Here is a 22,121-nt window from a genome sequence, read left to right on the forward strand (position 1 = left end):
CAGGTCTGGAGTCAGGAAGACTCATATTCCTGAGTTCAAATCTGATCTCAGACTAGCAGTGTGAGGTTGGATAAAGCACTTAATCCTGTTTTTCTCAGTTTTTTCATCTGTAACATGAGCTGGAGAAAGTCATCACACCAATATGTTTGCCAAAAAAAACCCAAATGGGATCATGAAAAGTCAGATATAAGTTGAAAAAAGATTTAAGAACAACAAAAAACGTAATTAAAGTCGTGAATCAAAGAGCAAAAAGGCTCTAAATCTAGAACTCAGAAAACTTAACATATAAAACACTCAGAAAACATAACATATATAAAATACAAGGTTCATATTCTTTGAAAAAGAAGTTATATTTGATACATAATTCATTGACACTAAAGCAGTTTTCCTAAGTGATTATGAAATTATTATAGTGCTACTTCAAATCCCTGCTTATTCAATCAATGTTTATTTATTTGAGACGATAAACCATGGCACCTTATCTCAATTGTTAGTGCCTTCAGCCTAATGTCAGAAGCTTATATTTCTTGTTCTAAGGTCTTAAACATACTTCAATTAATGAATTTTGTAATGATGATATATCATTTTTACCTCAACATTTATATCATGTCTTTTTTACTCATGTAGCCACTGCCCTAGTTAAGGACCTTATCATTTCTTGCCTAGACCATTTCATTAGTTTCCTTATTGGTTCCTCTTCCTCATTCTAATCCAGCCTTCATAGAGTTGCCATATTGATTTTCTTACAGTGTAAATTTTTCATGTTACTCCCCTTCTTAGTAATTCTTGGGAATACCTATTACCTCTAAAATTAAATATAAACTTTTTTTTTAAACACTTAAAGCCTTCACAGCCTTGTATAAATCCACCTTTCCAATCTTATTATTTCCATATATATTCCCTATTGCCCAGCCAAACTGTTTGTCTTCCTAGTTGCCTATATGTGGTAAGGCATTTCTGTGCGTTTATATTGTTGGCCCCTTCCCTTTTTCACTTTTACTGAAGAATAAGCTGAAAAGAGCTTATTTTCAAGATAAATAACATAACATTTACATGGTGTTTTCCTGCCATATCTTTTCTTTTTTATAAAGTGATATAGCAAATATGTGTCTAAGTTGCCTCTCTAATAGAATATTAGCTCCTCGAACAAAGAGATTGTTTTCTGTTTTTATATCCCCCACTGCCTGATAGAAAGTTTGTAACTGATCTTTTCCTAAAAATATAAATTTAAGAAAGAAATAAATTATATATATAAAGTTCCTATACTTCTTTATAGTGTTTATTCAGTCACCTTTTCTAGTGATCAAAATACTGATCCAATTTTGAAAAAGCTTCTACTTTGGGGCATGGCAACATTACCAGTCTTGAGTTAATTACATAAAATCCTAATAGCACTAGATTTTCTAATAATCTCCAAGTGCACTCAAGTTTTAAGTCAAGCATTTAGGAAATTGCAATAAAACTTTTCGCATTTTCTGGGAGACTACTTAGTAAGCTGGTACAGTCACTTTTGAAGAATTTACTACAACTTTCAAGTACCTAACTTACTATCCAGGTATTTAGGAGAATTTTAATAAATTTAAAGATGACAGGCTTCTTTTGAGAGTAGTGATCCATACTGCTTTGGTGATCTGTTTAATGTCTCGTTGAAACAGATCCATGGGTTCATCTTTCTGATGAATATAATGAGAGAATCTTATAATGGAAATGGTATTAGGTCTGAAGGAAACTATAAGGTTTCAGTCCCTGAGATTAATATTCAGAGGAAATATGTAATTTGTTGTTTAGTTGTTTTTTCAGCCCATTTGGGTTTTCTTGGCCAAGATACTGAAGTATTTTGCCATTTCCCCCCCCCCCCCCTCCAGCTCACTTTATAAATAAAGAAGCTGAGGCAAACAGGATTAAATCTTTACCTAGCATTATACAGCTAGTAAATTTCTAAGGCAGAATTTGGACTCTGGAAGATGAGTTTTTTTGATTCCAAGCCTGGTGCTTTATCCCCTGAGCCATCTAGAAATCCTGAAGTAAAACTCATTCCCAAGTCACACTGATAGGGGAATATCACTTATCTTCAGTTGATTATAGCAATGGCCAGAAAAGGTAAAGTCTTAAAAAAAACCTTCCAATTATCTATAATTGGTTGAAAGCAGACAGAATGAGTTACAATGAATCCTTGCAAGCAATTACTCTATTTTTCATTCTTTTACTAGGAGTTTGGGTAGCATGTTGAATTATAAAATACCACCATTCTAGCAGCAAATAGAAATGGAAAGATCCCTGGAGTAATCAGTATAATTTCTGCCTTTTTCAGTTTTTGTTCTTCAATTTTTAAAAATCAGATGATTTTTGAAGGGGTTCATTCAGTTCAATGGAAATTGATGTATATTAGAAAGTAACATCAACTTCATAAGTATTTAGAATTTTTAATAAAATTAAAGAAATTAATCACTAACTTCTTCATGGCCAAAGTAAATGCTTTGTCCACAGTTCAAAACAAAAAACATTGCATCTACTGCAAAGATAAACCACTTAATTCTCTTATGGCATGTTGGCTTGCACTGGTGAGTTTAAAATTAAATGAACCATATGGACTTTTATATCATCTGGGCTACCATTCATACTCACCAATGAAATGGTACTGCATTTCTCTGTAGTCAAATTAATAAAAGTAATTGTGAATCCTATGACTTCTTCACTATTCATTACATAAAATTCATACCTTCATTTTTCAACTTTGAAATATAAATAGCACTGTTTTGTATATATGAATATATACCAAGAGTGACCAATTTGACCAAAAAGTAGGAACTAGAATTTACCAGTATCATGAATGAAATAAAATTCTTCCCCCTGCCAAGAGTTTAGGTTTAAAACACTTTGAAAGGTAAATTTCTCTCTTAATGTTTCCTTCAAGGGCAGCTGATTAAGATCTGAAGATTTGTATGGAGCCAAAGAAGGGTGGTAGATTGACCATGCCTTATATATAATGTATTGATTTAAATGTAGGCTGCTCTTAAAAGAAAAAAGCCAAACATATCAAGCTCATATAAAACCAACAAGACATAAATAATTATTTTTAATATTTATCTAAATTTTTTTATAAGAGAACTCATTTTAGGATTGTTGTATTTTGGGGGTATACTTTATTCAAAATCAGTAAGGTTCAAGATATGGTGGTGTTATTATAGTTTAATTACTGTGATGACAATTCTTAGTTTACATGACCAGATATTTCAAAGACTGCTAGTAATCCCATTCATTGAACAGACTTTCTTCAATGGCAAAGTCACTCTGTTCCCTACCCACCCCTCATAATAGGTGAAATTGAAGAAGCTTCACTACTAAGCATTTCCCACCATTGAGTAATAGCACTTACCTTACTCTAGTGTAAAACCAATGACAGCAAATAATGAAATATAACACAAGTTAAAAAATGCCTTTCAATGCATGCAGCACTGTGATTAGTCATAAAAGTCTGATGAGGCTTAGAGGCAATATAGGATTTTTCATCTCTTTTGAAAATAAAAATGGAAAAAAATTATTTCATATTCTTTTTAAACCACTATATATAATAATCTTTTCTACATGATACAACATGCAATATTTGTTCATAACCATATGTCAAAACACAAATAGTTATAGTACTACATTTGGCATAAATGTTGTGAATAAAGTACATGTTAAGGTAATAATGTAACAACTGTTCTTATTGTTTTAATTAGATATTTTGTACATTATTTTACAGAATGCTCATTTCTAGAGATTCTAAGTAATGGGCAATGAAAGCCCATTAAACTAGATAATAGAGTTCATTTTTAAAGACAAGACAAGTCCAGTATACTTTTTCTTTTCAAATCATTTGTGCCAAAAATGTGCCATTATCTTGAAAATGAATAGCATGATGTGATGGTGATGGAAGAATTAATATACTTTAATCAAAATGGGATAAATTCTTTTTGACTATAATTGATAGTACATTATTTTCCCTTTAGGAAATCTGAATGAACTTTGAAACATTTTAAAAAGCTCACTATTTTAAAAAGAAATAACTTTCAATATTTACATGCAAAAATTGTGCTACTTCCTTGTGCAGATGACAGGTTGTGACTTGGACTAAGACAAAGGGTAATGAAATGTGCAAATGAAATGCAGATTTAGGTGTGGGAAATTCTTAAGATATAAGCAGTAGTTTCCTGCAAAAAATGCTCTTAGACTGGCAGGACATACTCTTTTATCCTAAGAAGAACCGCCACCAGCATGGATCTTGTGAGGGATCTGCCCAAAATGTATTCACAAAAATTTCTTGGAGAGAAAATATTCTATTCTAGCTAACAAACCCAGACATTTTCCCCTTCCCCTCAATTTCTTGATAGCTGTTTCATCCCCTTTCATTCCCCATGTCACATTGTCAACATTTGCTTACTTGATAGAGCTAATGAGGCTGGGATGGGGACAATTCAGTACATTTGGTGTTTATATTTAGCAGAACATTAGGGATTAATTTCATTCTGAAAATATTGTTCAATTTTATTGAGAAGTATCAGAAATGGAAGTTTTTTTTTTTCCAAGCAGCTATTGAATATTAAGCAGGTAAGTTAAATGTTTGTTTAAATTTGTCTTTTAAGATCTGGCGATATATATTCCCCTATTTAGAAAACTGAAATCTTTGTCATAAAATGGATTTTTAAAATTAAACGGAACTACCCAAAACAAGACTCATCCAAATAGTTATTAGGTAATGTAGTCAGTTAAGGAGAGGCAGTATGGTATAATGGATAGAGTCTATTGATTTTGTGCTCTTGGGAAAATTGCTTAACCCCTTAGTGTTCTAGGTACAAATTTCAGGGAAGGAGGTATCAACTTGCTTGATAGAATAAATTTTCTTATCTGCGTGTACTCTTCACCAATGAAATCAAAGCTTCAGTTCCTATCTCTGTCCCATTTGAAATGCATTCATAAGTTTTCAAATTATCTTGATATTGCAACTAAAACTGGTTATCAGCTGTTGCTTTGTGGTTAATATTGAGGGCAGGGGCTGAGACTGAACTCAGCATAAGATACCATGCTTGACTACTAATTTACTGCCTAAGAGGCAGACCAAAAAAATACCCCAACAGCAACCCAACAACAAAAAAACCAAAAGTAAAAAAAAAAAAAAACCAACCAAAAAAAAAAAAACTCTGTTGTCAGTCTTGATTTAAAATACAGACACATTCTAAAAAAAAAAAAAGTAGCAATAAACATCTTAGACCCTTAATTTTAATAACATGTTGATAGCTATACTTCTAGGTGTATACACAATTAGGGAAGCTACTCTTTTGAGTGTCATTTCCATTTCCAGTTAGGAAAAATAAGGTTACTTTAGGAAAGAAAAAGCAAGTTTCAGAGAATACTACTTTAAATAGATGGGATTTTCTAGGTGTACTTTTCTGTTCTTAAACAAACAGTGGCTGCTGGACCTAAGTAATTAGTGATAGTTTTGGAAGGCAGCACGAGAGCTGCTTAGGCACTTTGGTTCCCTTTGCTTAAAATTGTTTTTTAAAAATATTATTATTTTCTATTTATTTTAGACACACAAAATGAATGAATGAATGAAAGTAGCTTACTAAACTATCAAATTAAGTACAAATTAGCTGACAAATGCTAAAAATATATTTGGAAAATATATAGTGGCATAGAAATGTTAAATAATAAGACAAATGGAAAACATCAAAAATATGGTTCTGAAAATGTAATTTCCTTAAAAGTTAAACCTTTGAAGGGAAATGTAGTCTAAACTGTAGAAAGAGATTTATTTGAAGGTGAAAATAAACACCTCTGCTTAATCATATTGAAGTTTTTACCCTCATAATTCATTTGGAAATCTGCAAGGCACATGTGTTTATTGAAGAATAATTAAGATGGGCTCTTGTGAATTATATCTTACATACTAAATTGTTTAATCTCATAACTTAAATCATACATTCTCAGATGTGCTGAATGCATGACTGAACTGAAATGCTTTTATGATATAAAGGTTTTTTAGACTAATTTACTGAATCTGACTTTATATTATTTTTCTTTAAAGAGGTGAAAGAAGGCAAAAAGTTGACATAATTCATATAGTAGTAAAAATGATGTTTGAATGATATGCTATTAAATTTCCTTGAAAAAGAATCAATAAAACTGATTTTTAGAATAATTTATCTAACAAAGAAACTCTATGAATCTTTTTTTAAATGTGAGGAAAAAAGAATTGCGTTCAATGCATTTTGTACCAATTCTCATTTTTTTTAAAGAGGTAAGGGAGTATTTTAGTGTACTTGATAGCCAGAAGCAGTAATACAGGTTGAGTGTATACAGAAACTATAGAAAATTTCTAAGAGTTTTTGTCAAATGATCAGTACTTTGAATTTTGAGAATTGTCTGACCTGAGGCTAAAAATGTAGTTACCTTGAAAATTCAGATCACAGCAGCACCAGTGAAATAAATAAGTTTATATTATCTGAACTGTCATTCATAATAACCCAATGTATGTTTGATAGTTCCAAAAATGCAACTCCAACAACTTTCTATTGGCCATTAATGAATGACTTGGTCCAAAAAGTTAGATGGCATAATTCTTAAGAGTTGTGATATACAAGCACTTTGTGTTCTTTCTGATATCCTGAAGGCAATTAAAAGCCCTGACCTGAGAATGAGGAATGTCAGGTTCTCTTTCCAATGCTGTTATTGGATTATTTTGTACCTTGGACTTGTACATTTCCTTTCCTTTTTTTTAAGCCCAAGGGGCTAGGAACCATAGTGATTGTGGGCTTCTCAATGATACAATGGAAATAAAAAAAAAAAGTAATTTCAATTTTCATTGGGTAGCTGGAAGGAAAAAGAATACATCAAATATTTTCTAGTTAATAATTGTTGGGGTCCATAAAGGTAATGCCAAATTAGTGAGACTATCAAGAACTAATGCTTTCATAGGAGCTAACTCATATATTACAGGAACAAGAATGTGGATGCAAGTTTTTCTTGGCAAGAGACACATGACTTGAAAGCAAAGAAATGGGCTGATGTCTTAGGGAGATTTTTTTAATCACCCTAAAAGAAAAATAATCATAACAAGGTTGCTTTAAAATCCTTTATCTTGTAAAGATTCCTTTCAGAATCCAGAAGGGGATGATTTAGAAAGATCACTGTCTGTCTTAACAATAATAAGTCAGCCTCTTCCTTCATTGAAGATGAGTCTGGAAATCATTGACCCTCCCTCCATTTCTTTCAACTTCATCTTTATGTAATGGAGGCAGAGCCCAGCAAGTTGTGTAGAAGCAGCAGAGCGCACAGTGGGGACTGGTGTAGATTGTTTTGCTCTTTGGTTTGGGGATTGATATGGATGCCATGCAAGCAGGTGCCTCAGTGAAAACTAAGTCAATAGCTAACTCAAGATTAAATAATTTGGTTCATGGCTATGATGGAAAGAAAACAAATTTGGTGGCATTCCTACCAATTGATCATTTAAATTTCACTTTCAAAATGACTGAAATCAGCAAAAAAAACTGATTTCAGTGCTTTTGTTTTTTTGGTAAACAGAATGAACATTTGAACCTATCTACCGGGAAGATTCGCCTCTCCTTTTCAACCACGGGGAGCCATCAGTCCGAACCCGTCGAGATATAAGCATTTCAGTTCTACAGGAACTAGATTGTTAGAGAAAAAGCAAGTCATCTCTCTGTGAGGGAACATAGTCAATTGGGCTAATTGAGAGTGATGAGACCCCTATCATCATTTACATGGGAGAAATGATGAAGTGAAGACACACAATTTGAAAGCTGTGGAAAAGACTTGAGAATGAGAGTCTATCATGATAAAGTGAAAGCTTTTCTGAGCTGTATTCTTCCCAGTAAAGGGAAAAATGCTTAAGGCATTAGTGGCTAATATATATATTTGTAGATATTTCTAAAAGTGATATTCTGCATAGAGAACTAGAGAGTTCACTCTTAAGTGAACATAATGCAAATCACCTCATCAAGCAACAGTCATGGTATATTGTTTCTCCTGTTTATAGAGATGCCTGTCCTAACCAACTTAAACAAATATTGTAAAACTTTAATATGAATATATTGCTTATGAACATTTCTAAAGCACAGACTATTGTTCTATTTTGTCATTTTCTTCTTCGGTGATTGATTATAACATATAGAATTTTTTTCTGTCATTAAAGGAGATATAAGCCAAAGTGATCTAGGAGAAAGCATTAATCAGGAACAGTTCTATTGGAGTAAAGAATCATGCCATATTAAAGGAATTTCAAGAGCCCTCTGAAATGGATATGGTATGTGACATGATTTAGATACTCACAGGACGACTTCGACATGGTCCAAAGCCCACTGATCATGACCTGTTCCATTGTGGCGTGGCTGCCACCAACGAAGTAAAACTCCTTTCATTCGTGCTTCCCTGGGGTGAAAACAGAAGAATAAGGCAAGCTAAATATGAAAAAGAATAACTTTCTGGGGCTTAATTTCTGAAATGGAAACATGATCTCAAAATATAAAATGTGGATTAGCTAAAGTAATAGGTACTATTATAAACACTCCCAGAAGTATAGAATTTACTTGAGGGACTATATACTAACATAGTATAGTGAAAATAATACTATTGGGTGTGATATCAGAGAAATTGGTTGCATATCCTGACTCCTGTATTTAATTGTGTCCTTGGCTGTTTTATTACATTTATATGGCCATTTCTTCTCTATAAAGTTATAAGTTTAGTCTACATGACCTTAAAGCTCAAAATTTTTTATTCTTTACAGTTTCCTCATAGCACCTAGTATATAATGTTGGTCAGTATGCAGATAGTAATCATAAACAACCCCAATAGCTATGTAATTATTTCTTCCTTAATTATTATTTTTTATTCCTTGTTTACTGGTTAATATTAGAAAACAGCTGATCGTTTTTATTTTCATTTATTCATCTTTGTTTCACCCCTCAACAGAAAATTATGATATGTATTGGTAATAATGTCTTTAGAAATCCAGTACTTACAGTGGTACATTATAGGACACTCTTTGGGCCTGTATAAAGTCTTTTGGCTGATGCTGTGCTATGACTTGCCAAGTGATGCCATTATTTACGCTATATTGCAGTAAAACTGCCTTGTCCACGGTGTTGGGGTCACTCAGATTGGTATTGCAGCTGTCTGTCTGAGAAGTACTCCCAATTTGTAAAACAAACATTATTTTGCTGTAAAACAAAACCAAACCAAACCAGGGGAAATAATTTTAAAGAAAATGACAGCAAGTAATAAAGTTGGTTATACATGTATAATTTTTATATCCATCCATACTTATATGTATATACATACATACATACTCTGATTTCAAAATCTGCATAAAAGGGAAGTATCCAATTTTCTAATAGAAATAGCTTAATACTAAATTGCTTTAAATTTCTATTTAATAATATAGTCTAAACATTTCAGGCTAATTTTGTATTTTAATTTTTTTATTGTTAAATCTGTGTTTGTTACATGCTCTGAAATTACTGAAATACTGCTTTGAATATACTTTGTATTTGCTGAAAGGCAGAATAACTCAAACAGGTACTGAGAATGTTAACTGGATAATGAAATAAAAAAAACAATACTTCACTCCTAAATCTCTACCCTTCAAGCCAATGTGTGCTGAGAATTGTAAACAGTCTATTAGTAATTTAAATAAAGTATAATTGGGAAGACAGGTAAACTGTGAAAATATCCTAAAATCTAGCCATATTTGCATTATTTGCCTTTTGATAATGAGTAGTAGGGCTCTGTCCTATTACTGTGATTAATAGACACCTAGCTCTATATACACTCAGCACACTATTTCTAGAACTTAATGTAGAGTCCTGTATTACCTTGCTCGGGTGAGATCCAGTGGTTTTGTAACAGCTTGCCTTATCTGACATCCATTAAAGTACAGTGAGTCTCCATGGGCATAGGGTGACAGCTGTCCACATCCATTTCCAATTACACCACCTTGTATGGTTTCCCAATTCACTTCAGTGACTCTTTCTGACTCAAAGTTGTCCTTAATGTAACTGGGAAGGTCATGACTGAAAACAGAGCAGTCATCTCCTGAATGGGAAAAAATATTCATTGTAAGAGCAAGCTGGGAGAATCACCAGAGAACAAAAACAAACATAATTATGACTTAGTACATTATGATTATGACTAGAGTAATAAAATGAGAAGCTTTAGTTCTCCTTTATTCAGGATGTTCTCTTGAGGTTATGGCAATCCTTAATCTCTAAGTCAACATTTTCTGAAATATGAAGTTGCCAAAGCATTTTTTAAAAATGGGTCTATTGCTCAAGTAAATGCATTTAAATTATAATATCTTGGGAATATTTATCTTCATGAAAGCTGAAGGATGCTGCAGAATACCAGAGTATATCTGCTTGAATAATAGTTATCTCTGCAGGAGAATTCTACGGATTGAAGTAGAAAAATAGGGATGTTTTTGATTCATTTACTTGTTAGTGTTTTGCTTTTTTTTTACTTTTAGATTTAGATTGTGGGTTAACAGTGACTCTTCATTTGGTTAAGTGCCTGGTATGTGCCAGCCACTGTGTTAAACTCAGGGAATATGACGAAAGATGAAAAGAAGCTTATGTTCTAATGGGTGATAGTTAACATATAAATTAATAGGATCATTCAAGATATATAGCAGGTAGGCAGAACCTTAGAGTTCAGTCCTTATCACCCATATTTCATATTTTTTAGTTACATATCCATTTAGTATTTGAAGGATTCCTTCCCAGTCAGACTTACAAGCAAATTTTCCTAAGGAGCAGCACATTATCTTTTCTCATAGTTCTACCCAACTATAATTTCCCTTTTGACTATGGAGGTAAAATCCCTGGTATAGTATTGATATGTAAGGAAGGTACCTCAATAATAGGAACCTAGACTCCTGCTTTTCCTACCTCTCAGTCTATCATTTTGCAAATAAGAAACTGAGTCCCACAGGAGTTAAAGGGTTTGCCCAAGTTCTTATAGCAAATCTGTGTCATGGAATCTGAGATTCAGATCTCCTAACTTCTTAGTCAAGGAAGCATCTCGTTGCCTCCAAGGCATCCATTACCATTATCTTTTTCCTTCAAGGGTAAGTATGCTATAATGGCAGCATGGAAATGATCTACCTTTACTCCTCTATGTTTTACACAACAGCTTGAGTTCCTTTGTAGAGTCTGAAAAATTGGCACAAAAAACCATGACTCTTCAAAAAAAAATGTAGTATTTTTGCCTCTAGTTACTTGTCATTTGGACTAAACTTGTAGACAAGGCAGACCCAAATACAAATACAATGACATATTTTGAAAGTTCAAAATGATGGTGGAGTTTTGAAAGGAAACTCCAGAAATATGCCTCATTTGCCTGAAATTAAAATTTAGCAAACAGGCCACCAGAAAAGCACTAAGATAATCTAATGCAAGGTTGCTAGGTGGTGTAGTGGATAGAGGGCTGGGTCCACAATCAGGAAGACTCATGCTCCAAAGAATATCTGGCCTCAGACCTATCTATGTGATTCTGATCAAATCAGTTAGCCCTGTTTGTCTCAATCTCCTCATCTGTAAAATGAGCTGGAGAAGAAAATTGCAAACTATTGTAGTATCTTGTTAAAAAAAAAAACCCCAAATGGAGTACAGAGTTAGACATGACTGAAAAACAACTCAATTTAACATCAACACATCTAATGCAAATGGAGAAAGCCTATAGATCAAAAATAATAAAAGACTACAGTGATATGAAAAAAAAAACATCTTTTAGAATGAACCTTACAAACTGCCCAATGAAACCAGAAAAGGAGGCACAATCTTTCACCACAAATAGATCCTACTTTTCATTTTAGGTAGATGAGCCCATTTTTGCTGGTGTCCTATTGCTGAATATCAACTCCTCTTCAGTTTTCATGCCATTGCATTCTTCTGCTTTTATATATTTGATTATTCTTCAAAAAGTTTTCCCTTCTGTATCATCATTTCTCTTGTCCTTAACAATATTTTTGCCTTAGGATTCTGTCCCAGGCTCCTTTTTTTCTTCCTTTGCTTTATTCTTGATGTTTCCTTATTTAAAAAAAAAATCTGAAGCATATACCATTTTACAATCTTCTCTAGTAATCATTGACAATAAATCCAAAATGCTTTAGAAAATGTTTGTATTGCCAACCTTAATATACTGGATAATTTTCAATTATTATGCCTTAGAACAGAGGTTTGAGGGGGATTAGAACAGTAAGAGTACAGGGACTTTTGGGTTTTGTCTTTGTATCCCCAGCACTTAGTAAAAATGCCTACAATATAATAAATGCTCAAAAACTGCCTTTTCATTTATTCATTCATTACTGTAGAGATGTTATGAAGCCATAAATTTAGTACATTGTATTGGGAGTGAAATTCAGGAGTTCTAACCTTGGAAACTTTCATCACAAATACAGACAGCTCCAGTTGTACAGTATCCATGACCACTGCAGAGTTTGGGGCAAGCTTCTCCTATGTAGACATGATCGATTCCCCAGCTTTGCTTTTCAGCCTCTTCTCCTTTCTGGATCCAACGGAACTGTGTTGCACTATAAGGAAAAAATATCATTATTACACAGAATTATTATATAATAACAGGATCAGTTAATTACAGATCCCACAATTGATAAGTACTAAGTAGCATTGTTGGGAACCATGATTTTATATAAAATAAAATTTGAGATCCAAGTTTCTGGACCTGTATGCAGTTTCGCACTTAAGTTCTTACTTCCTCCATGGATATTGATTACTTAAACTAAAACAATTCTGGAAAATACAATTGCCAATTTTTTGTCTTGGTAGGGATAGGGACTGGACTTGAGATTTTATAGATATAGTAAACTTCTGGGGGAAGAAATTTCCTCTAGCATTGTAGACTGGCTCCTGGAATATGTGAGGTATAGTTTCAGGGAGCTATCTTCTTTCCTAAAGATCTAAGTGATACCCAGGATTACATAGCCAGTAGGTGTAAGAGTCAGGACTTGGATTAAGGTCTGTCTAGCTCCTAAGCTATCTATCAACTATTTCATACTCTTGTTTGAAAATTAAAATTATCTTTTGTTTTTTCAGAATTCCCCAGAGTTTCATATGAGCTTTTCGGAGATGGTCTGATAGTTCCATGAGAAGATGCCCTTATGGAGACTACCTGGAGGATACATGATCAGGCAACTGGATGGTTATCCTCTTCCAACTGGAGCTATTTACAGAATTATAGATAGTGGCTTCATGGAACTGGAAGGGAGAACAGCCAATGCTGTTTGAAGAAGAAGGAAGGCATTGCGTCTGGACAAGCTGCCAGGAATCAGATCTACAAAAAAAAAAAAAAAAAAAAAAAAAAAAAACAAACCCCAAAGAAAGTACATTAGAATAATCTTAAAAAGGAGAAAGGCAGCAAGTTTAATATGATATATGGGATTAAATTAAGATGATTTAAACATTCTTACACAATTTATTACAAATGATGAATAAACAAATTATTGTTTAATGCAAGATTTAGAGTTTTCATGATCTATATAAAGCTATAGAAAAGATTACAACTTATTAAAGTGGATTATTAATGATATTAGCTCATGATAGATTTCACTTGACCTTTGCAGTTTAAATATATTTAAGCCCACAGCCAAAATTCTCCTTCAAAAATATTTCTTATAGCAGAATCCCTTTCTAATGTTGGGTCAGGATATGGGACTAACAGCTACATTGCAAATTGATAAGGCAACAACAGGTTTTCACTAGAAAATACAGACTCTTCTTTTTTGATTTAATGCCCTTCAGAACCTGGCTTCAGCCTCCCTTCCCTATATTACTCTTCTTCCTGCATTTTACATTCTAGCCAAATTGTGCAACTTGTTATCTTTCATAAATATTCCATCTCCTAGTTTTGTGTCTTTTTCCATGCTTTCCCAAATTCCATGCCTGGTGGTATCCTTCCCTTTATCTTACAGAATTTTAAGATTGATTCAAGGCTAATCTTGAGTACTATTTTGATACCTCCAGTTGCTGGCAACTACCCACTCTGGAAATTACTTTGCATTTACTCTGTATGTATACATACATATATATATATATATATATATATATATATATCCATGTTCCCTTCAATATTTTTGTTTTGTCTTTGTAGGTCTCAACATTCACAATGTGCCTGTCACACTGTATTCACTCAATAACCATTTATTAAATCAATTAATAAAGGAAGCTTATAAGAAATTTTACTAAATTCTGATGAAAAATTTAATTTTGTAGGCTAATTTTAAATTGAATAATGAAATATTTCACTAACCTTGTATCCTTAGTATATTCTAACATTACAGAATGGAGATCACCACAAGAACTGGCTTCACATCCCACTACAATCTGAAACAAATATGAATGCACATTTAATATCATAAATTACATACCATAATATGTCCCAAATGTAAATATTTTAAAAACATTAGTAGCTTTAGACATAAAAAATTCATAATTATCAATCTTATTAAATAACTGCAACTTTGGAATAGAAAGATCAGAGGTAAGTTTTTCAAAAGTTATTAATTCCAGTTATTTAATTAGCACTTAATTTTTTCCCTAGAAATCTGGGAGAGGGAATGAAGTAGACCAGGACTTTCTTAAACTTTTCTACTTGCAACTCTGGGTATATAAATATATAAAATATGTATATAAATCATATTTATTCATAATAAATAATAATTTCATGACCTCTATATTTAGTTACATAACCTCACATGGGGTTGCAATCCACAATTAAGAAGCTTTGAAGTAAGCTAAAAGAAAGTAATACTTTTTTAGAGAGAGAAATTGATAAAGATATGAGGAGAATTATGAAAATACAGTGTCAGTGATGTGAAGGGGGGGAGAGGACATTAAAGTATTGGAGGTCTGTGACACAGGAACAGTCCATGAACATGAAGACAAAAGAAATCATTAGATTTAAAGATAAGGAAAGAAACTGGTTAAGTAGAGTGGTGGGGAGGAAGTCAAATGGTGAAATGAGGAGTACTGAGTGAGGCACAAAGAAATGGAGGCAGAGTGTAATCTATTCTTTCTAGTTTAGTAGTAAAGGGGAGGAAGAATAAAATGATAGCTTGAAGTAGGAACAGAGTTGAAAACATTTCTCTTTAAGGATGGGGCAATAAGCATATTTTGTAGTTTAGGAGAAGTCAGGAGAGGGGAAAAGATTACAGGGAACAAATGACTAATGAAGCAAAGGGAAACAGAAGGAATAAAATCCGGGGTACAAGTTGAGAGTTAGGCTTGGAAGGGAAGATTACCTCATTTTGATACCAGCCATGTGTCCATTTACCCATCCATCCAACCTTCCATCTGGATTAAACATGGATGTGTAGACTTATTAGGACTTTTAAAAAATATACTTAAGTGTAGTGAGACCCTATTGGATTTTTGGACACAAGCAATTTTGAAAGCTAGAGATGTAGAAAATTAATAATAGCATTTATATATTGTTTTAATGTTTAGATAGCATTTACAAATATGGTGGCATTTAATTTTCACAATAGCCTTCTGAGGAAAGTGCTATTATTCTCAAGTTATAGATGAGGAAACTGAGGCAGGTTAAGTGACTTGCCCAGGGTTGCCTAACTAGTAAATTTCTAAGGCATATTTGAACTCAGATCTTCCTGACAGCTAGGGAGAAAAAAAGACAAGTGTATTCAAGACCTGAGACACAGGAAATGACATAAAGACAGAGAAAATGAGAAAGCTTAAAACAGAAAAATAGAGACCAAGAAAAGCAGAAAGATAAAAATGTCCAATGCAAAAACAAAAAAATAAAGGAAAAAAATTTAGAGGGAAACAAAAGTTCCTAGTAAGATTTTATATATACAAGTATAGAAAAACAGTATTCCATTTTACAAAAGTAAAAAGTCCTCAATAGGCACGGTGTACATTTCTTAATAGTAAAACAATTTATATTTCTCAACATTTTTTTCAAACTGATCCCAGAGATAAAAATTTTTGGGGGGGAAGGGACTGGATTTGTAATTTTTCTGCAGTAGGCAACATCTGATCAGGAAATTCCCTCTATCAATACATATTCTGAACTGCTTTGTTATTTATTGTCTTAATGAGCTGTGGAGGGGAGCATCTTTCAGGGCAGGGGAGGGTTAGGAGACTTGACTAAGATCATTCAGCCAGAATAGGTGTCAGAGGCAGCATGTGAATCTGACTACAAGGTTTACTCTCTATTCACTCTGCCATGCGGCTTCTTTGTAGAAATAATTGTGCTTACTCAATTAAAGTATCTTTGAAATATAGTTCTTATGTCCATAGTAACATATCTCTTTGAATAATCAGTGAATGAATGGATGAATTTACTCCTCTATTTTGGACAACACATGGACCTTATAAATGATGTAATGACACAAACCATTTTGATGAATGACATTCTCTTACTTTAAACTGTATCATGTAGCCTGGCTGTATGATAAGCTCTCGGGAGGAGAGGATGTTGTGAGTCTTGTCCTTTTTCTTATTTGGCCAGTACAGGTGGAACGATGGATTTCCACAGAATCCTGCAGTCCTGACTGCATTAGGGTAAAAGCTCCAGTTTTCTTCATGGGAAATACCTTCTGTTATTGAAAATTGAAAATAAATTACCTTGAAGTTGAAAAGAGAAATTATCTGTCCCTCCCTCCCTCCCATACAAATTCCTCCAAGTTCCCCAGATACCAAGATTAGTTACAGAATTTATCCTTGCCTCCCTTTTCCTCATTCCCAATAAACAATTCCATTTCTTATTGAATTCTACCTGCATAGCACTTGCAGCCATTCCCTTCTCTCCACCCATATCATCTGCAGCCAAGTTCAGGACTTCATCACCTCTATCCTAGACTATTATACTAGCCTTCTAATTGTCTTTCCCCCCTGATTTTACCCTTTCCTCTCCAATCTATTCCTCTACACAGCTGTCAAAACAATCTCTGCTACACATTTAGAATAAAATCCAAACTCCTCAGCTTCACAAGTCTTTCCAGATTTATTTCACACTTCTTTCCTCCATGAATTTTATACTTTGTTTCCCAAACTAAACATTTCATTTCTTTTTTTCTCTTTTTTTTAGGCAATTGGGGTAAGTGACTTGCCTAGGGTCACACAACTAGGAAGTGTTAAAGTATCTGAGACCAGATTTGAATTCAGATCCTCCTGATTTCAGGATTGGTGCTCTATCCACTGTACCACCTACCTGCCCCTATACATTTCATTTCTATCTCTGTGCATCTATACAGGACAAATCTCTTATATTCTTCTCTTCCTTCAAGGATTGACAAAGGTGCTATTTCCTCCATGAAGTTTTCTCTGACATCCCTAGTTCTAAGTACTCTCTTTTCGTAAGTCATTGTATTATATCTTTTTATATATAGGGTGCATCCTCATTAGTATAGTGTAAATGCTCAAAGGGCAGGGATTGATGTATTTTTGACTTGGTATTTTTAGCATTTATCTTAAGGACATTAATTGAATAGATAAATAGTCTTTTCATACTCTAGCAAATTTCTCTATATTTAGTTTAGCTCATACAGTGCACAGTGCCCTAGCAAGGAGGCAGATCAAAGAAAAAAATTAAGTTCCAATGCAATGATTTTACAATGCTTAAGTGTCAACGTTTCTCCAAGATTATGTTTGATAATTTAAAAAAAAATAACAGAATTGTAACCATGTGATGGTAATTTAAATATGCTACGGTAATGCAAGAGTGACCAAATTAAAACGATTTTAATAGTGAAGATCTTTCATGACTGTCCTAGGTGCCATCATATAAATGGTATACATTTGTGCCTCTAGAAGTAAGATTAAATGGTGAATTAAGCCTCTGTGTGAGGTGAGATCCATTTATTTCCTATTATATGGTGAACCTGCCAGAACAATCCCCATATTGTTCAATTACTTTCCTCAATTTATGAAAAACTTATTAAATAGAATGCATTGTAATCCTTTTTGCTTGTTTGTTGAGGTAATAGTTTTCTTTCAATTATATTAGAACCACTTATACTTTCTTACTTTGCTTGTTATAAATTCAATATTTTTTTCTTTCCCTTGTAACTTTTGTTAGAAGCTTTAAGGGAATTCTCAGGATAATTATTGGAATTTGCAATGTGCAGGATATCTTTAAATTACAATTGTCTCCCAAATTTACTGAATGTGTGTCATCCTAGATAATTATGAGAAATTGTATAGTATAGGCCTCTCATTTAGATAAGACTGCTGAAGATATTAAATATGCATTATGGCCAAGATGCCCCAAAGACCAATTGTGAGTCAGAAAGACTGTTCACAAGTTCATTCACCTATACTGTGGCCATTCAATGTTTTCCAAATCTGCTTCAAGGAAAAAGCAAACATTTTATTGATAACTGTAGAAATCAAAGCCTTTTTTCTTAACTTGCATTGATACATTTTTTTTCAAAGTTTTATCATTTTTAACTCTTTACAGATTTGAGTGAAGGGACATAGAAGAGTCAGCACAGGTCCAATAGGACTTTGAAGGTAGTGATGTAACAATCACCTTCCTCACCCTCATGCTAAGTAAGCAGGTAGTTTTATAATCATTCAGTAAACCTCACTAGATATAGAAGTTATATCTTGGGTTCTGCTTTTACTTCCTAGTGGCATGGTGGAAATACTAAGAATGATATTATTGACTTTTTTGCTAAATATTATGGCATAGTAAAAAGAAGCTGATCACCCATCTAGCTTCTTAAATTAGTTTTTAGAATCTGGGAACAGTATTAAAATACTAAAGTATATTTAAAGTCAGAAAACATGTTGAGAAGGATATCATCCATTCATTCATTTTGATATGCATATTAATAAATAGTGTTTGATATATCACAGGGCAGAAGGTTTAATACAGAAAACATTTGGTGTCTTCTTTCTTACCGTCATCAAAAGTATCCACCAATTGACTGGGATTGATTTCTGCTCCCCCAATCAATATGTTGTCTAATGCCCACTGAGCACGCTCAACACCTGAAACCACTATCCCATTGTTGATTACAAAAGGTTGCCACCATCTAAGACGTGTTGTATTGGTTAGGGCATGTTCTGGTAGAAGTATGTAGTCATGTCTAACAGAAATGTACTTCTGATAATCCATCTCATGGAGCAAAGTCCAAGTAATCCCTGCAACAAAAAAAGCAAACAAATGAAGTATTTGTTTTCATTAAAGCAAAAATAATCACATTTCTCATAGTATAAATAGTCTCAACTTCTGATGTGAGGTTTTCAGCCAGAATACAAAAGGAGTCATACAGAGTGTTTTCATCAACTCAGTGTCTTCTACCTTAGTGCAAGGAGGAACTTAATTAAAAAAAAGGAAATAAAACCAGATGTTTATTTGGGCTGTTTTGAAACACTAAAGTGATGGGAATATAAGAGTAATGAAAAGAAAAATTGTTCTATTTAAAAGGTAACCAGAGAAAAAGAAAATATTCCAATTATTTATTTTTATATTAGTTTACAATTCTAGTTATATTTTATTATCTCATTTTATATATTATTATTATTTCTTTTTTGTATATTAGTTTACAATTCTAGTTATATTTCATCAGAAATAGGATTATAGTAGTAATTTCTAAGATTTTATGTAAATGTAGCTTCTAGTCTTTTTAAAAATAAAATATTTCAATATGCACTATCTTACTAGGATTTGTTATTATTTAATTAGAGACCAAGCTGACATTCATCTCTGCATAATCAATTAAGCAACCATATGCTGAAGAGATGTATGGTACGATGATTGGAGAAAATATTTTTAAGTCACTTAAAAGTGTTACCCAAAAACCATATCCCAAATATGAGAAATTGTGTTGCAATTAGATTTATTACAAGAGAAATGAACATGCCTATGGAACCCCATGGTTGGACAACGAACTCAAAATCCAAACAGAAGCTTGCATATTTGTGAAATTGTGATAAGAGAAGATGAGAAATCATGAATAATTTAGATGACAAGAGCAGTATTCTTTTTTTCTTATGAAGATATGATGGCCTGCTTATCTACAAGGATACCAGTCGCACAAGCACTTTCCCAGTTTAGTGTAGACTGACTGGCACCTGTCTTTACTTCCAAGGATACACAAGGAATCCAGTTTAATGTACAAACAACAAATTATGTCAGTTCCAGAGTGGTTAGAGGAGCTTTGTCATTGTTCAGGGCTTCCTGCATATTCTGGATTTCTGTTTCTGCCAAATATGGCAACTCAAAAAGACAAGTTCAGGGGACCCCTTAACAAAAGAAGAGCTTTTCAAGTGTCCTCAAATATTTTATAAGCACTTAAATATTCAATCATTAAGCAAATAACTTTTTTTGGTTTTTATTTATGTGCAAAGCACTTTGTTATTGGTGTTATAACGATGAAGAAACAAAATATACTTGTGATTAGAAAGAATTTAAGAAGGGAGAATGTGAAAGTGGTGAGGGAAGTCTTATGTTTAAATAAGGTATATACTATTTATATTTGTAATCAGGGAATCCTCAATTGTAGAGCTGGCATATAAGATTGGATTGGAAGATTGGGTAGAGATTAGTAATGAGAATTTCAGTAAATGGAACAAAGTGAACCAAAGTACATGGGACAAGCATGGGACATTTTGTATACTATTCTTTGCAAGTAGAACAGGATATATAGGATAAAGCAATGGGAAATAAGGATGAAAAGGTTCATTGGGCTCATTGTGGGAAAAATTGATTGAATTCCAGGAGAATGAGATTAGACTCTGTTAGGAAATAAGGAGTCATTGAAAATTTTGACCAGTAATGGGGATGACATAACAAGAGCTATACAGTGAAATTAATCTGATGATTGTCTATAAAATAGAAGTGCAACATTTGGAGCTAGGAGACTTTTATTGTAATCTATAAAAGAGGCAATGGAGCCTAAATTTGAGTTATGGTAGCAATTTGGCATTGGAAAGAAGGCCATGGATATAAGGGAAGTTTTGAGGGAAAAAATCAATAAAACTTAGTAACTTGTTGAAAAGCATGGAAAGAGATGTTTCTTTATTATGAAGGTAATAAGATGTTTCTTGAGCCTAAGTTACAGATGGCAAATTAATAAAGATGAACAAGTAAATCAGTAGAAATGGAAGGTTTGAAGGGCAGGTGAAGGTTTTGCACATGTTGAATTTGAAGTACTAGAAAGACAGCCATGAAGTTTGATATAAAGAAATAGAGCCCTAGATAAAGATTTAGAAATCATTAATTATTATGGAAATTATCAAGAAAGAGAGTGGAGAGAGAGGGAGGGAGAGAGAGAGAAAGGGAGAGAGAGAGAAAGAGAGAGGAAGAGAGAGAGAGAGAAAGGGCGCGAGAGAGGGAGGGAGAGGGAGAGAGAGAGGAGGGGGGGAAGGACAAGATATAAACCTTGGTAGATGTAGACATTTAGAAATGAAAGGAAGAAAGGAATTTTAAGAAACATAGTCCAGAAAGATAAGCTGGAGATAGGGTAGTTTATTGCTAAATAAGCCATGGGAAGAGAACATTTCAATTCAAAGCATCAAATGTAGTAGGAAAGTCAAGGATTAGAAGACTGAAAAAAACAATTGGATTTGGTGGCCTGAAGGTTACCTTTTGGAAAGCAATTTCAATATAAAGATCAAAAGAGAAGCCAAATTTCAAAAAGCTAAGGGAATGAATGGCAGCAATATTAAGTTTGGTGATGAGAGAGGTGATCACTGAATGGAGTAGATTTAAGGGAAAACATTCTGTTCTTACATAGGGAAGTCCTGGGCATGTTGACAAGTGGAGATGAATGGGTCATTGGGAAGAGTGGGGTGTCTTGAAAGAGTGATGGATTTGAAATTAGAACGTGGGGTCACATCCAAGCTCTGAAATCTGCTGCTTTGGTCCTCTTGACTTTCATTTCTGTAGCTATTCAATAAGAAGGTTAGAGTAGATAACCTCAAAGGTCTTTTTCAACTCTCAGTTCCATGATTATTACTATGCAACTAAAAATTTAAGAGAAAGGGAAGGATGGATTGAGTAAAGAACTCAAGGAGAGATCAAGGCTACAAATGGAAGTATTAGCCCTGTTGAAGAAGAATATAGTTCCCTAAGGAGAA

At 33.4% G+C, this 22,121-nt stretch overlaps 1 protein-coding gene across 4 annotated transcripts in view; it reads right to left on the reverse strand.

Annotated features, from left to right (window-relative positions):
• RELN (reelin) overlaps positions 1 to 22,121 on the reverse strand; it is a 515,944-nt gene that overhangs the window by 4,349 nt on the left and 489,474 nt on the right. For 2 of the 4 annotated variants that reach the window (XM_031938705.1, XM_031938703.1), the window contains 9 exons: positions 18,939 to 19,181; positions 16,455 to 16,630; positions 14,323 to 14,396; positions 13,186 to 13,347; positions 12,432 to 12,589; positions 9,876 to 10,095; positions 9,024 to 9,221; positions 8,332 to 8,430; positions 3,377 to 3,382 (listed from right to left, as the gene is read on the reverse strand). In XM_031938705.1, coding sequence (XP_031794565.1) covers positions 3,377 to 3,382; positions 8,332 to 8,430; positions 9,024 to 9,221; positions 9,876 to 10,095; positions 12,432 to 12,589; positions 13,186 to 13,347; positions 14,323 to 14,396; positions 16,455 to 16,630; positions 18,939 to 19,181 — 1,336 coding nt within the window. The remainder of the gene's footprint in view (positions 1 to 3,376; positions 3,383 to 8,331; positions 8,431 to 9,023; positions 9,222 to 9,875; positions 10,096 to 12,431; positions 12,590 to 13,185; positions 13,348 to 14,322; positions 14,397 to 16,454; positions 16,631 to 18,938; positions 19,182 to 22,121) is intronic. The other 2 variants (XM_031938706.1, XM_031938704.1) reach the window with 1 other exon arrangement.

The sequence above is a fragment of the Sarcophilus harrisii genome, chromosome 5 (genome assembly GCF_902635505.1).
Source record: "Sarcophilus harrisii chromosome 5, mSarHar1.11, whole genome shotgun sequence".
NCBI classification, from domain to species: domain Eukaryota; kingdom Metazoa; phylum Chordata; class Mammalia; order Dasyuromorphia; family Dasyuridae; genus Sarcophilus; species Sarcophilus harrisii.